This window comes from Syngnathus floridae, chromosome 9 (genome assembly GCF_059516105.1).
Source record: "Syngnathus floridae isolate MCC-2025c chromosome 9, RoL_Sflo_1.0, whole genome shotgun sequence".
Lineage (NCBI taxonomy): Eukaryota > Metazoa > Chordata > Actinopteri > Syngnathiformes > Syngnathidae > Syngnathus > Syngnathus floridae.
The window spans coordinates 7,831,273-7,845,578 of NC_142421.1; the positions used below are offsets into that span (position 1 = coordinate 7,831,273).

The 14,306-nt window shown below is 43.9% G+C and overlaps 1 protein-coding gene across 2 annotated transcripts; it reads left to right on the plus strand.

Moving 5' to 3' along the window:
* Positions 1-987: 987 nt before the first annotated feature.
* On the plus strand, positions 988-13,167 carry ercc6 (excision repair cross-complementation group 6). 2 transcript variants are annotated; one of them, XM_088385519.1, is made up of 22 exons: positions 988-1,081; positions 1,542-1,735; positions 1,832-2,060; positions 2,249-2,369; positions 2,457-2,571; positions 2,758-3,460; positions 4,715-4,846; positions 5,010-5,168; positions 5,883-6,018; positions 6,201-6,371; positions 6,478-6,654; positions 7,697-7,813; positions 8,280-8,375; positions 9,419-9,637; positions 9,946-10,056; positions 10,382-10,501; positions 10,852-10,946; positions 11,047-11,192; positions 11,268-11,714; positions 11,783-11,951; positions 12,043-12,121; positions 12,326-13,167. In XM_088385519.1, the coding sequence occupies exons 2-22, from the start codon at positions 1,561-1,563 to the stop codon at positions 12,767-12,769; spliced, it is 4,161 nt and encodes a 1,386-aa protein (XP_088241645.1). In that variant the 5' UTR covers positions 988-1,081; positions 1,542-1,560; the 3' UTR covers positions 12,770-13,167. The 2 variants fall into 2 exon arrangements, with proteins under 2 accessions (XP_088241645.1, XP_088241646.1); XM_088385520.1 differs by lacking the exon at positions 988-1,081 and adding an exon at positions 1,090-1,430.
* Positions 13,168-14,306: the final 1,139 nt, after the last annotated feature.

Consider the following 14,306-nt stretch of genomic DNA (forward strand, 5'->3'; position numbering starts at 1 on the left):
TCCCCGCTGCATCTCGACCTTACAGTCACAACATTGTGAGCGTGTATCACCTTTTTTCACAACATGAGTGATTCATCAGACGTTTATTTTGACCCATTCTGACTCCTGTGTGGGTGGCTTTGTAAAAACAATGATCTAAAACAAAAACATGGTCTGCACATGAAGATCTTTCTGTGATAAAGCTAAAGCTCTTGCCAGAAAAAAAAGGGTTTCGCTTTATTTAGCATGTCCAGCGTTTTCATAACATGCTTTAAATCTTGCAACATTTTTCAACCCTAGATTGCTAAAAAGCCTGTTTCCTTTATACAACCCCCTAATGCAAAGCCAAGAAGATGTTTTAATTAAACCCACAATTTATTATTGCAAAACCTTGGGAACAAACTTCCTGAGGCCCACAACTTCTTGGAACCATTCACATTTATATCATCATTGAAGTGTTGTCTTTTCGAAAGCTTCCCATTATACTAAAAAGCTAGAAGTCATTTTCCTTCTGATTTGCTTGATTTCAAAGTTTTATTTTTTATGAGCAAAGACACTTTTTTTTATGTCATCTAGAGTTAGAAATATGGAAATTTGAGGTTTTGATTGCTTTTGTATAACTAGTTGGGTCTTCAAAAGTCATGCATGCCCACCCATCAGGTTCTGAAAATGTGCCCATGAGAGGTAAAACTGCATTGTTACTTGTGTAACAGTGTGGCTCACTTATTTATTGCTGACTTGTATTTTCCAATGAAGGGGCACATTGAGGTCACACATGGCATCAACAACCACTATTTTGGGGTCATGTCAAGTGGTCATATTTTCCACAAACAGAGATTCCGCCACATGATTAAAATAAGGACCATAAAGACCTACTAAGTAAGAGTCATTTGTCTGTTTTTTAATAATCTCTCAGCCTTCTGTCAGTCAACTCCTAACCGAATTACAAAACAGTTTTATGGCGCCATCTGTTGGGCAAAAAAAGAAGCAAAATCCACAACGCCGGTAGAGGGCGCTCTTGCACAAGTCAAGGGTGACATGCCATTCTCCAGCACCAGAAAAAGCTTTTGCAGCACGCCAATGTTGTGTAACTGCACGTTTTGTAAGTACAATATTATTTATCTCTTGCGAGGTATATTCGCTGTCCGGCTATTTAAACATTCTTAGCAAGTTCGTCTCTTTTGCGGTACATTCTTTGTCAGTCGTTCCCTTTCTCCCTTGGACAGCTGAGAAGTAGCGTAGCGTAGCCGGCCGGCTAGCCGAGCTCACGTAAACAATGGACTGGTGTGATTGTGACACGCATGCTACACTGCCAGGTTTGATTAAATTGCTGTTTTTATTTGGAAGAAGTGTATTTAACGTTTTGTGAGGCATGCGTTGATTACTGCATCGAAGAAGGGAAAACCATTGCATACGTGGACAGGTTGGCGTCAGATCGCTTGCTCACTAAGGTCTGTTACGTGTTTTGAAGCCTGATATCACAATAACGCTCAAAAAGCAAAAACAGTAGCTGCGTTTTCAGAGTGTCATTAAAAGGTGGTAAATTGTCTGTCTTTTATAAGTTGTTGCAGCCACATCATCATGCCAGTAGATGGGCCAGAGGACCAGGCCCCCTCCTCCCACTCTGGTGGTCCAGCCAGTGCTGCTCTCACCAGGACAAACTCAGAGGAGAATGGAGGCTCAGCAGTTTTTTCTCAAGGCCCTGAGGCTGCGTCTCCCTGCACAGTTGTCAACGAAGCTGAGGAGAGCAATAGTGGTGAGAGCTCAAATCTTGCTCACTGAGAAATTTTGCATGAAGACTTTAGTAAAATTATTGATCATGTTACAAATTATCATCCACTGTTGCATTCAGGCTGTAAGAGGTCCGGAGCTTTGCTGCATATCGACCGCCAGCGCATCCAAGCAGCGTCTGCCAGCTCTGGGGCTGATGAGCTGCTCGGCCTTGGCGTGGCCGTCTATGACCAGGATGTCCTGGAGCAAGGCGTCCTGCAGCAGGTGGACGAGGCCATCCAGGAGGCCAGTCAAGCTGCTGCAAAAGCAGAGGCTGAGAAGGAGTATGAGTCGGTGCTAGATGATGTCAGGTAAAAAATAAAAAACTCAAATAGGGGTGCACACAAAATGGGACTGACACAAAAGAGCTCCTTGACTGAACGTTGTATCATCAGAATGCATTTTGCATAATGTGAGCTCTAAGTTCGAATGATATAATTGATGAACTGTCGATTTTATGAATATCATATTTCTAATATTATTTCCATCTAACTTTTAGGTCTGCAGTGGTATCGCTGAAGCACATCAATAAGATCATTGAGCAGCTATCCCCTTATGCTTCATCAAGTAAAGACATCAGTAGGAAGATTGAATCGGTCAAAAGGCAGAAAGAAAATAAGGTAAACTTGTTTCAATTAGATTTTCACTTGAATTTAATAGTGACTGTAATATTCAAAGGGGGTTTTGTTTGTGTGTGTGTGATTCAGGAGAAACAACTCAAGAAGGTCCGAGCCAAACAGAAGCGGCTTCAAGCTATTTTGGGAGGAGAAATTGCCCAAAGGTTTGAAGATGAGCTTTTGGCAGAAGATGCAGAGGACACAGGTAAGAAGTGCTGATTACTAAAAAAAACAAACTCATTTATGAAAAAGGCGACACTACTGTTTATATCCCAACCTCAAATTGTAACTTTGTCAAAACAAATGAATCACAACATGATAAAATCATTACATATTGTGTATAATAAATGTCTTTCAATATTAAGAAAAGTGTTGTATTGTGTTGTACCAGAGCCTGGTCCTTCCACACTGGGCAGCATGCTCATGCCAGTACAGGAGACCGAGTGGGAAGAGCTCATCCGAACAGGTCACATGACACCTTTTGGTACGAGAATCCCACAGAAGGAGGTGAAGAAGGAGCCGCGCAAACTCATGCTGGCCGAGAACTCGGCCTTCGATGAGTACCTGGCCGACCAGGCCAAGCTGGCGACTGAAAGGAAGAGAGCTCCTCATGTGAAGAAGAGGAGGAGTACTGCTACACACCAGCAAGGATCCAAAGGAAGCGCTTCCTCTCCAAAGGACAAGAAAATGCGTAAGCGCATGCGAAAGCTCCAGATAACTGCTTTGAAAGCTCATCCCAAGGCAAGACAGAAATCGGAGCCACAAGCGCCAAAGCTAAAGAGAAAACGTCAAACTGAAGGCGACGAGGTTGACAGCGACGGCTCCGAGTACCTGCCGAGCGACGAAGGCTTCGATCCCGAACAAGAAGAACGAGACGCCATGGAGGAAGGCTTTGGGGATGACGGTGATGAGGGCGACTACGAGTTGAAAGCTTACAAGAGGAAAAATGAAGCCAAGGGAAGGAGGCCGGTGAAGAAACAGCTTAGCGATGACCAGTATTCCCCTGAAAGTTCCGATGAAGAGAATGAAGCCAAAAGTAAAGAGAAGAAATGCAAAGATGATGGCGATGTGGAATATTATCGACACCGGATAAGGTAAAACCGTCAATACTATAAACACTTCCCGTCTCTTTTTAGAGCTCAACCCGCTATCATGTATCATCATTGCAAAATTTCAACTCCATCTAACCCAAACACTGCAAATTGACATCCTGTAAAAATGTTAGCACTAAGCCTTGCCTGTACAGTTGATGCAGATTTTAATGATGGTGATACTCAAATGGATTATTGCACTTTATATTATTTCCTGTGGCAACAATAAGCAGTGGTTCCAGAGGTCCTCCCTGTTGTTCTGTTTAACAAAGTTTCTTCTGCAAGTCTCTTTAGGAAAGTGGACAATTGGCATGATTGAGTCTCTTTAGTTTATACGGCATATGGATTGGCATCGTGAAAATGTGCTATTGTTGTCTGCATTAGTTAGTTGGTTTGTGCTGGCTGCACGGTGCCAGAATGGAGTTAATCCCAGATGAGATTGGCAGCTGTTTCTTGACGAAGCAAATTCACTCCCTGCTCTTTTTCCCCTTCTCGATCTGCCCTAATTATCCTCCTGCATTTTTTTTTTTTTTTATAAGCGCACTCACTCCCTCTCATACTCAAATTAGGGGAAGAGCAGCCCTAATGAGATTTCATATTTATAGCTGCCAAATAAATTGTGTTGGCATGTGTCCTTTTTTTTCTGCGCCACACTGATTGGATGTCAGTTGAGCAGCACCGACACGGCATGGCCGGGCGAGGCCAACCTTGCGAGCGGTGATGTTATTAGAAGCAGTTTGTAGTCGGAAAGGTGGCGATGGGGTTGGTGCAGAGGGGGCAGAAAAGTGTAATTAACTGAACCAATGCTTAGTCTTGACTTAATTAGAGCGCGCGGTCTCACAGGCCCAGCTAAAGGAGCAGTTTTGTGGCAGGGTGACAGGACCAGGCCCAAATGAAGATGGATTCTTATCCCCTCCACCTCGCACCTTTCTGGGGAACTCGCAGTACTAATTGTCTGTATCAATCTTCATTTGCTGCGTGACGACTCTGCCTCTAACTGCCTTTTTGCTGCAATGCTATTAAACCTTTTTTCCTTTACATTTACTTCCTTTTTTTTGGGCCGTTGAGCTTCCAAATCTTAAGGAACCACTCTTAACAGTTTCCTTCCATGCAACTTTTACGGGCTTTCCGTCCATTTATTAGTTCTTAAAGACATTATGAATCTGTCTCAGCCACCTCATTATCGGGTTCAGACAAGATCCTTACAAAGTCCTGCGTTTGTTTTCCGCTTCACCTGTCTGTACTTTTTCCCGCTAGGAGGTGGAAGCGACAGCGTCTTCGAGAACGGGAGGAGAGGCGGGAAAGAGGTGAGGAGGTGACAGATGACAGCGATGCAGAGTTTGATGAAGGCTTCAAAGTTCCTGGGTTCCTGTGGAAGAAACTTTACAAGTGAGTTTTTTGTGGACCCTGCCATGAATGGAGAATCACTGTCTACGAAATATTAGACTCATTAATGTACAAAACTCCAATTTAAAAGAGCAGCATCTGTCATGTCATGGCAAATTTGATTTGGATCTGATGCGGTTGCGCACATGTGCATTGTGGTGGTCAGGTACCAGCAGACGGGGGTGCGCTGGTTGTGGGAGCTCCACTGTCAGCAGGCAGGAGGCATCCTGGGAGATGAGATGGGTTTGGGTAAAACCATCCAGATCATCTGCTTCCTGGCTGGACTCAGCTACAGCAAACTGAGGACCCGAGGCTCCAACTACAGGTGCACGTGCACACACAAAGCTTGGCCTGAGACTCGCTGTCTGTATGGTATGAATATTTGATCAGGAGGATTTCTGCTTGAGTGTGCTCGACTGAATTATTTAACGTGTTTCAATTATCGGACTCTTGACTTTGGTCCTGCAGACATCAGAGAATACACTGACACCGTTTGAGTGAGCCTTTTCATGAACACTTAAGAGGAATCTCGGAGTCATGAAATGGCTAGGCAGCGGGAGCGGGGCCATAAATCAAATGTATAATACATGGCGCAGGGGTGGTGATAATCTGGTTTTACTGCACAAATAACCGTTGTGCATTTGGTAGGCGGAGCTTCCCCGTTGGTCAATATTCTGTCTGCTGTAGAAGTCCACAAATTGATTGCTTGCAAACTCAATTATGGTCCAATATCAATAGCTTCCACTGATGCTGAGGTTCATAGCAGGCCATTAGTGCATTTTCGAGGGTGTGCGTGTATGTTTTCTGTAGATTTTCACCAGAGCGAATTTGTAAAGTGATCATTTAAGTAAGCATTCTGTTGCCACCTTGACTTTTTGCCTTACGCAAGCACTTTTCTCCTACTCGCTGGGAATTGCCTTTTATTTAGTTTAATTTGGTTTAGGAATTATGACTTTAATTTGCCAATGAAATTTGCTGATATTTTCTGCAGTCGTAAAGTCTTTGTCCCCGCCCTGGTGACACATACATTTACCTGCAGGTATGCTGGCCTGGGTCCCACCGTCATCGTGTGTCCCGCTACCGTCATGCACCAGTGGGTCAAGGAGTTCCACACCTGGTGGCCACCTTTTAGAGTCGCTGTCCTTCATGAAACGGGATCTTTCAGCAGCAACAAGGTATGTTTTCTTCCTTTGTTTGTACTTTTATGGAGGTTTTCAAGGTCCTCCTATGTGAGCTATAAAGTTTTCAATGGAGTCTTTTTCCTCTGGGGGGCACTAGAGCACTATTAGTTCCTGAAACCACACAGGAAGAGAGATGCTCTTTTGTTAGATGTTTTTTTTTTTTTTTGCTGTTGTAGGAAAAGCTGATTCCAGAGATAGCATCATGTCACGGCATCCTGATAACCTCATACTCAGCAGTGAGGAGCTTGCAGGACATCCTGCAACGCTACGACTGGCACTACATCATCCTGGACGAGGGCCACAAGATCAGAAATCCAAATGCTGGAATCACCACAGCCTGCAAACAGGTGGAGTGTGTCACGCTGACAGATGTGTCGTTTTTAGCAATCTGCACACCAATGTCATTCTCATTGTCATCTGTCATTTAACTTCTCTCTCTCTTTTTCTCTCAAGTTCCGCACCCCCCACCGATTCATCCTGTCCGGCTCGCCCATGCAGAACAATTTAAAGGAGCTCTGGTCTCTCTTTGATTTCGTCTTTCCCGGGAAACTGGGCACTTTACCCGTCTTCATGGAGCAGTTCTCTGTGCCCATCACCATGGGAGGATACAGCAATGCCTCACCTGTCCAGGTACACATAGGCCTGACTCCCAGTATTTTGTGAGCAGATGGTTTTCATGACGTAATGTAATTCCAAAGACCTGAAAATTTATTATAAGTAAAATCAAATTATTAGATGGTGTACACAGCAGTGGTGATAGCTCTACACGTATTTCTAGTTACATGTTTGTATGTACACGCTGATTTTAAGAGGGGACAAAGGCGCCAAATAACATACTGTAGAGCCATGCAAAGGCACTTTAGATCATATTGTGCGTGAGTGCGTGTTGGTTTTATGCACATTTGTGTGAGAGACAGACAGAGACGCAAGAGTGGAGAACTAAATTGTATCCCGTTGTCATTAGTGTCCACTCGTTAATAACCCACTGACTGAATGGATTTAATTATTTAAGATGGCTATCGATGCTTCTTCCGCTGTCGATAATAAAAACCTTTACTAATTATTAATGTTATTAAATGGTCAGAGAAAGCTACGCTCGGCTACTCGTCCTCGTCTTAAAATTCTCAGAGCGCGTGGGTTGTGTGCGGTACGTGTGTGCGGGTAAGAGTACATGTGTATAAAAGTACATAAAAACATATGGGGCAGGTGGGGCCGTGTCTACATGTGGATGTGGGATCCATTACTGAAGCTCGCCTTTACACCCCCTTGTGAACCCTCAGCATCATCTGCCGCCTTCTCTCACCTCGCCTCCACTCCGGCCAAAATCCTTGCCGTATTATTGCCCCCTCCTGCTGTGATGGGCGGTCTTTTTGATCCCTCTGCGTACCCCCTGTCAGTTAATGTGTAAAAAGCTAACTGGCCTTTAGCATAAGGTGAAGAAGGCCACTTTAGTGGTGTGGGGGACGGTCTCCAGTTGTGTCCCCCGAGACAGACAGCACTCTGCTCAGTGGTCAATAGCTCGGCGAGCTCGGAGGAGGTGATGGGCGGGGCTAGGGGGGTTGGGATGACAATCCTGCCTCCAGGAAACAACCATGCTGACAGGTGTTACTGCTCTTTCTTAGCTGTCTGTCTGGTCAGTCTTTAATGAGCCGGGTCAATTGTTTGCCTTCAGGTCCAGACGGCGTTCAAGTGTGCATGCGTGCTGAGAGACACCATCAATCCTTACCTCCTTCGAAGAATGAAGGCTGACGTCAAGAACAACCTTGCCTTACCTGACAAAAACGAGCAGGTATTTCACATCCCACAAAACAATCTTATTGTTATTTTAATACACTTGATGATTGAAAAAGTAAAGTTGAGGAACCTACCAAACTTGGTGAGCTCAAGTATATAACTTTCTCTATTTGCTAGTAGTTGGTCATTCTCAGGGACCACACGTGCAACGTTTTATTAATTATTCCATGACTTTACATGGCCTTTCCAGGTGAAGCCAGCTAATAAAGTCCTGCTAAAGTAAAAGGAGCAAGTATTCATTATGTTGGCCCAGTCTCTGGTCTGTCCTTGAGTCTGATGCCGCTTGACTCCTCAGTTCACTTCAGCTCATTAAGTCCGTCCCCAGGGACGCCGATGGCTTCAAAACACGATTGTACCCCTGTAATTTCTCCCCTCGCATGTGCCACTTCAGCACGGTGCTTTAAAGAGGATGTTCACCACTCATTACACTCTCTCACAACTTCTCCCCTCGATCTGTGTAGGTTTTATTTTGCAGGTTAACGCAGGAGCAGCGTCAGGTTTATCAGAGCTTCTTAGACTCCAAAGAGGTCTACCAGATACTCAACGGGGACATGCAGGTGAACAGAGTAACCTAACAGACTTTATGCGTCGGCTCTATTTGATGCACGTTGCATTAAAAAGACAAGGGGGCGCACTTGCGGTCAGCGAAATGACTTCCAGGAACACAACAAGCCTTATTCATTATTTAACCCGCGCAACTAATGAATTTAGTTCATCACTTAAAGCCATATCCGTGTATTTTTTTTTTTTTTTAAGGTTAGAGACTCGTGATGAAATGATTCTTTTTGTAAACGTACATTTTGGTCAGCTCCATAACAAGCTTACTTTAGTCGTCTTTAAAGATGTGGAGGTTGTGCAGATGCTGTTCTCACATTAGCCAGACCCTTGAGAGAATCTCAACCCATTTATCACCACTAACCAAATGGACGTGGTTGGAGAGCCGAGGGTGACCACAGCAGATTGCACGCACACACATATTCAGTGGTCATTCCCGAGTCCATTAACCACCATTACTAATGCAGTGACCGCTGTGCCTTCATCAAAAAACATGGCCCTAATTGTCCGTAAATAAGTTATGCAACTCATCCCTCTATGCGTTTATCTGTTTAAAAGCAACAGCACCGTGAAGATGACGACGTTTACACCAATTTTTCATTATTTAACATCTTTCGCAAGATTTGATGAGCTTTCAACAGTGCCAATGAAAGAGATAAACAAAATAATCCAAGTGCTTCAAAAATAAGATAAACATAAATTCTTAAATCTAATTTCTCGGAGGTCGTCCCTCTAATAGACACCTTAGTTGCTAGTCCGCTTAAGACAGATAAATGCCTTCCTGTTTCCATCAGGAAAAAATATAGTATATAATAACTAATAAGTGTAATTACCTCAGATCATTGTGGTCTTGCTTATTCACAAGTTGATATTAAATAGTTTTATGCTCAGCCCATTAGCCCTCTCTTGCTAACGGAAGCATCAAAACACGTAAATGATCTCTCAGATGAATTAAGATGGCGATACACTTGTGTGTGTGTGTGTGTCCATGTTTTATGTTTCAGAATGGACAACAGGATGATAGAACATTGTTGGTTCTCTTCAGGTTTTCTCAGGCTTGATAGCACTGCGTAAGCTGTGCAACCACCCGGACCTTTTCTCTGGCGGCCCGCGGTTGCTGAGGGGGATCCCCGAGGAGGCGCTGACAGAAGAGGAGCACTTCGGCTATTGGAAACGCTCGGGCAAACTGATCGTGGTGGACTCTCTGCTGCGTTTGTGGTTCAAGCAGGGTCATAGAGTCCTGCTCTTCTCGCAGTCGCGACAGGTGATCACCTTTATTTATTTTTTTATTTTTTAAACAAGTGTATACAATTTGACACCATTTGTCTCCTTGGGCAATGAATGTGGTTGTAGAATTTATGAGAGTACGAACGAGAGGAAGAATGTGAGGCATCTGTTGTCATAGTCGATACCAATGAGATTAGACCTCAGACGGAACCTGAGACCCTCCCTGTCGGTATCTGTGTCCATGTAATATTAATCTGCTTTAATCCTTTTAGGCATAATCCACCCCACCCCCTTCTCCTCCCTTCTATCTTTCACACGCTCAACTCACGCTCTCCTCTCGTGCAGATGTTGGACATCTTGGAAGTGTTTGTGACACAGAACCACTACACGTACCTGAAAATGGACGGCACGACCACCATAGCTTCCAGACAGCCGCTTATCGCCCGCTTCAACGAGGTATTAGTCATCCCTAATGGCTCCCAGTGTTTCCTATGAAAATCCCCTCCTGAGGGACAAAAATGCTTCCGAGGATCCGTGCTCACCCTGAGGTGGAGACACTAATTGATGGCAAGCTGTTGTTCATCTGGATGCTCTTTACTGCTCAAGTCCACAAACATAAATACATTCGTTGAGCAAACTGTTTTATAGCCATTTGTCCTCTGTCAAATTGCTTCACTATTAGTGGCCAATGAGTGTCAAGTTTGTTGATATTTTGAAAGAAGAAATCTGGAATGTAAATATTACATTTAACATGATTTTTATTTTTGCTTTGTCTTCCCAGGACAAATCTATATTTGTCTTCTTGTTGACAACTAGAGTGGGAGGTCTGGGAGTCAATTTGACTGGAGCCAATAGAGTCATCATCTATGACCCAGACTGGAACCCGAGTACTGACACTCAGGTTTGTCACGGTCTCACTGTAAATACAAACATAGTAGAACTTTATAGGTGAATGGTCATTACCTCAATGCACTGCTGAAGTTATGAAATTTAAATTCAATGTCCTCCCAACATTGGATTAAATTTTCACTCTTTTTCTTTGGTTTTTTTGGAGATACTTATTTCAAAAGAATTATTTGAGAATACATTAAAAGTGGAAAAATGTACACTCTTAAGTTACTAAGTTGTTGGTTTATTATTTTACTATCTCTTGACAAAACTTTGAACTATTAAAGCCACAAAAAATAGAAAAATGAACCAGTTAAGTCAATCAAATCGATTAAGTGTGCATGTTTGTGCGCTCCACAACAGGCGAGGGAGCGGGCCTGGAGAATCGGTCAAAAGCAGCAGGTAACCGTCTACAGGCTCCTCACTGCAGGCACCATTGAAGAAAAAATATACCACAGGTGAGACACTGCCATTGTTTTCGGGATGACTTAATTGTAGTTTTGGATTTTTGCAATCGAACACACTCAAATTTAACATTTCTCTGTGTTTACCATTCAGACAAATTTTCAAACAGTTTCTGACCAACCGTGTCCTGAAGGACCCCAAACAACGCCGTTTCTTCAAGTCTAATGACATCTATGAACTGTTCACATTAGCTGACCCAGATGAAAAGCAGGGCACAGAGACCAGTGCAATATTTGCCGGTATGCATTATTTTGTGGTAAGCCACCTAAGGGACACACTTCCTCAACACATTTTCTCCCCTGCATTCCTTACAGGTACCGGCTCCGATGTCAAGGCACCTAAAAAAACGGAAAGAATGCACCATAGTAAACACTCCAAATCTCAGCAAATTGAAATAAATTCAAATAATAGACATTCCTTATTAAACAGTTCTGAATCTGCCTGTCAGAGATTATCTCAGGGTCCAATAAATGGTACAGTGGGTGCTCAAAACAAGCCAAATGGCATGGATGAAGATCCACATTTATCATGTGGCAAACTAAAGAACGGCACAGGCCTGAAGCGCAGGGAGAAGAGGAAACACTGCGACTCCAGCAAAATGGAAAGGCATAAAAGTAAGAAGCATAAACGTGAAAAAGACGCTCGCTTCGAGGGCCAGCGCATCTCGCACTTAGTGAAGAAGAGAGAGTACAAGAGGACGGACGCTGAAGACCAGAAAAAATCTGACGATTACGTCTTGTCGAAGCTCTTCAAAAAATCCGGTACAGACTTTTTTTGACAAGTCTCTGGCTTTTTTGTGCAAAGGCTTATTATGTTCTTGTCATCTCAGGAATCCACAGCGTGATGCAGCACGACGCCATCATCGAGTCCTCAAATCCAGACTACGTCCTGGTGGAGGCCGAAGCCGACAAGGTGGCCAAAGATGCCCTGAAGGCCCTCAAAGTGTCTCGCCAGCATTGTAGGCTGGCCCTCAGTCGAAATCCCCCGCCGCCCGCTCGGTACGGACCCTCAATGGGGCATTATGGCATCCACACACTTGCTCGTTACGACCTACTCAGCTCACTTTGCTGCCCCGCCTTTGCTCTGCAGGAAACGCTTTGGACAAAAGAAGAATTCTCTCCTGGTCGGACCATCTGTGCCCACGCTCCCCAATTTGAACAAATGCAAGGTAACTGCAGTGTTTTTAATAGGGTCATATTTTGGGTCCAGATTATTGTACCTTTAGGCTGGCATTGAATCTTAAGACCTATGTAAGACCTGTTTTGAAGGGTGATGTCAGATGTGTTTAAACTAAATTGTCAAATTCAATAATTGCTGCCTTAGTAGGGGTTTATTGTATTTTACAATGTCAACGTGTGTGTTTCACTGTTAGGATGCTGCTATCGTAACAAAGACAAACTTAAAGAAGCCAGATGCAGGGGCTCATTTCAGCGGGGAGGTAGCCGAAATTGACTCTAGCACAACCCCTCTGTCCTCGTCCGCCCTCCTGGCCCGCATGAGAGACCGCAACCACCTCAGCCTTCCCTCCAGCAGACAAAGAGAAGAAGAAGATGATGCTGAAGAGGACGGTGCCAGCACCTCACAGTCTGCTCCGAGCACAGAGCACGACGAGCTGCTGACGGACCTGCGCAACTTTGTGGCCTTCCAAGGACAAGTAGACGGGCAGGCCAGCACACAGGAAGTGCTGGAGTACTTCAAACCCAGACTGAGCGTCAAGCAGGCGCCCGTCTTCCGAGAACTGCTCAGGAGCATCTGCGACTTCCAGCGGAGGTCTGGACAAGAGGGCCTGTGGAGGCTCAAGGAGAACTTTCGCTGAAAGTCCAGACAACCAAAACCTCCTCAGATATTTCCGTACTGTGGAACTTCTAAAGGTGAACATAGTGTACTTTTGTATTGTTTTTTCTTAACTCTGTCATACTTCAACGTCATCCACTTGTTTATCACAGACTTTTTCTATGGAATTTGGAATGCAACAAACAAAGACATAATCTCAGACAATTGTTTTTGACTCTGGTGCTTGTTTGTGGTAATTCTTTCATTTATTTATCTGCTGGTTTCTACTTGAATTTATACTTTTGACACAGTCGGTTTACTCATGTGCGCTACAGTCATTACCTCAAATTTTCTGAATATTGGTGAAAATATGCTATTCGAGTCAAGTGTGAAGATTTTGTAAAAAAATGGAATGTGCAATAATAAAACTTTTAAATAAGATGTCTTAATTTGCTCATGGTTTTTATTTTTACTGTATGGTTGAACACAACCGAGTGACTCCCAAATGTAAAAATTCTTAAAAGAAAAGACAAGTAAAACTTATCTGAACACCGTATGGGAAAGAAAAGAATTGTTTGCACCCTTGTTTGGTGAACTTGTTTTTCTTTACTGAAAATATTATAACTTGGACAATTATGGCTTTAAGAAAATGTACAGGTTTGGTCGCATCTCAATTTGACTGATGAACTGCTCAATTTGTTCTATGGTGGACTTTTTTTCCCCTCTGCCATCAGTTTTACCAACTTCACCTAATAGCGTGTCTGAATGACGTCACAGATCAAACAGCCAATCAGAAAGTGGGGGTGAGGGCGGGTGTGGCACTTTTCACTTTCAGTTAAGCTTTGGCTATGATTTTTCCCTAATGAACTGGCCTGTTATTAGGTACACGTAAAAATGGCGGTGTACCTAATGGAGTGTCCAAGTGACGTCACGGATCAAACAGCCAATCAGAAAGTGGGGGTGAGGGCGGGTGTGACACTTTTCACTTAAACCAGTGGTGCCGACCTCCAGTCCTCGAAGGGCTGCGTTCCAACATGTTTTCCAAGTGACCCTCGTTAAGCGCAGGTGCGTGAAAACTTTTAGCCACTTTCACGTTCAAAAAGGGCTAAAAGTTTTCACGCACCTGCACTTAACGAGGGAATCACACGGACACTCCATTAGGTACACCGCCATTTTCAAGTGTACCTCATAACAGGCCACTTTATTAGGGAAATATGGTCAAAGGTCACAGATGTCAAGCTCTAGTCCTCGGGGCCGCGTTCCAATATGTTTTCCAAGTGACCCTCGTTAAGCGCAGGTGCGTGAAAACTTTTAGCCACTTTCACGTTCAAAAAGGGCTAAAAGTTTTCACGCACCTGCACTTAACGAGGGAATCACACGGACACTCCATTAGGTACACCGCCATTTTCAAGTGTACCTCATAACAGGCCACTTTATTAGGGAAATATGGTCAAAGGTCACAGATGTCAAGCTCTAGTCCTCGGGGCCGCGTTCCAATATGTTTTCCAAGTGACCCTCGTTAAGCGCAGGTGCGTGAAAACTTTTAGCCACTTTCACGTTCAAAAAGGGCTAAAAGTTTT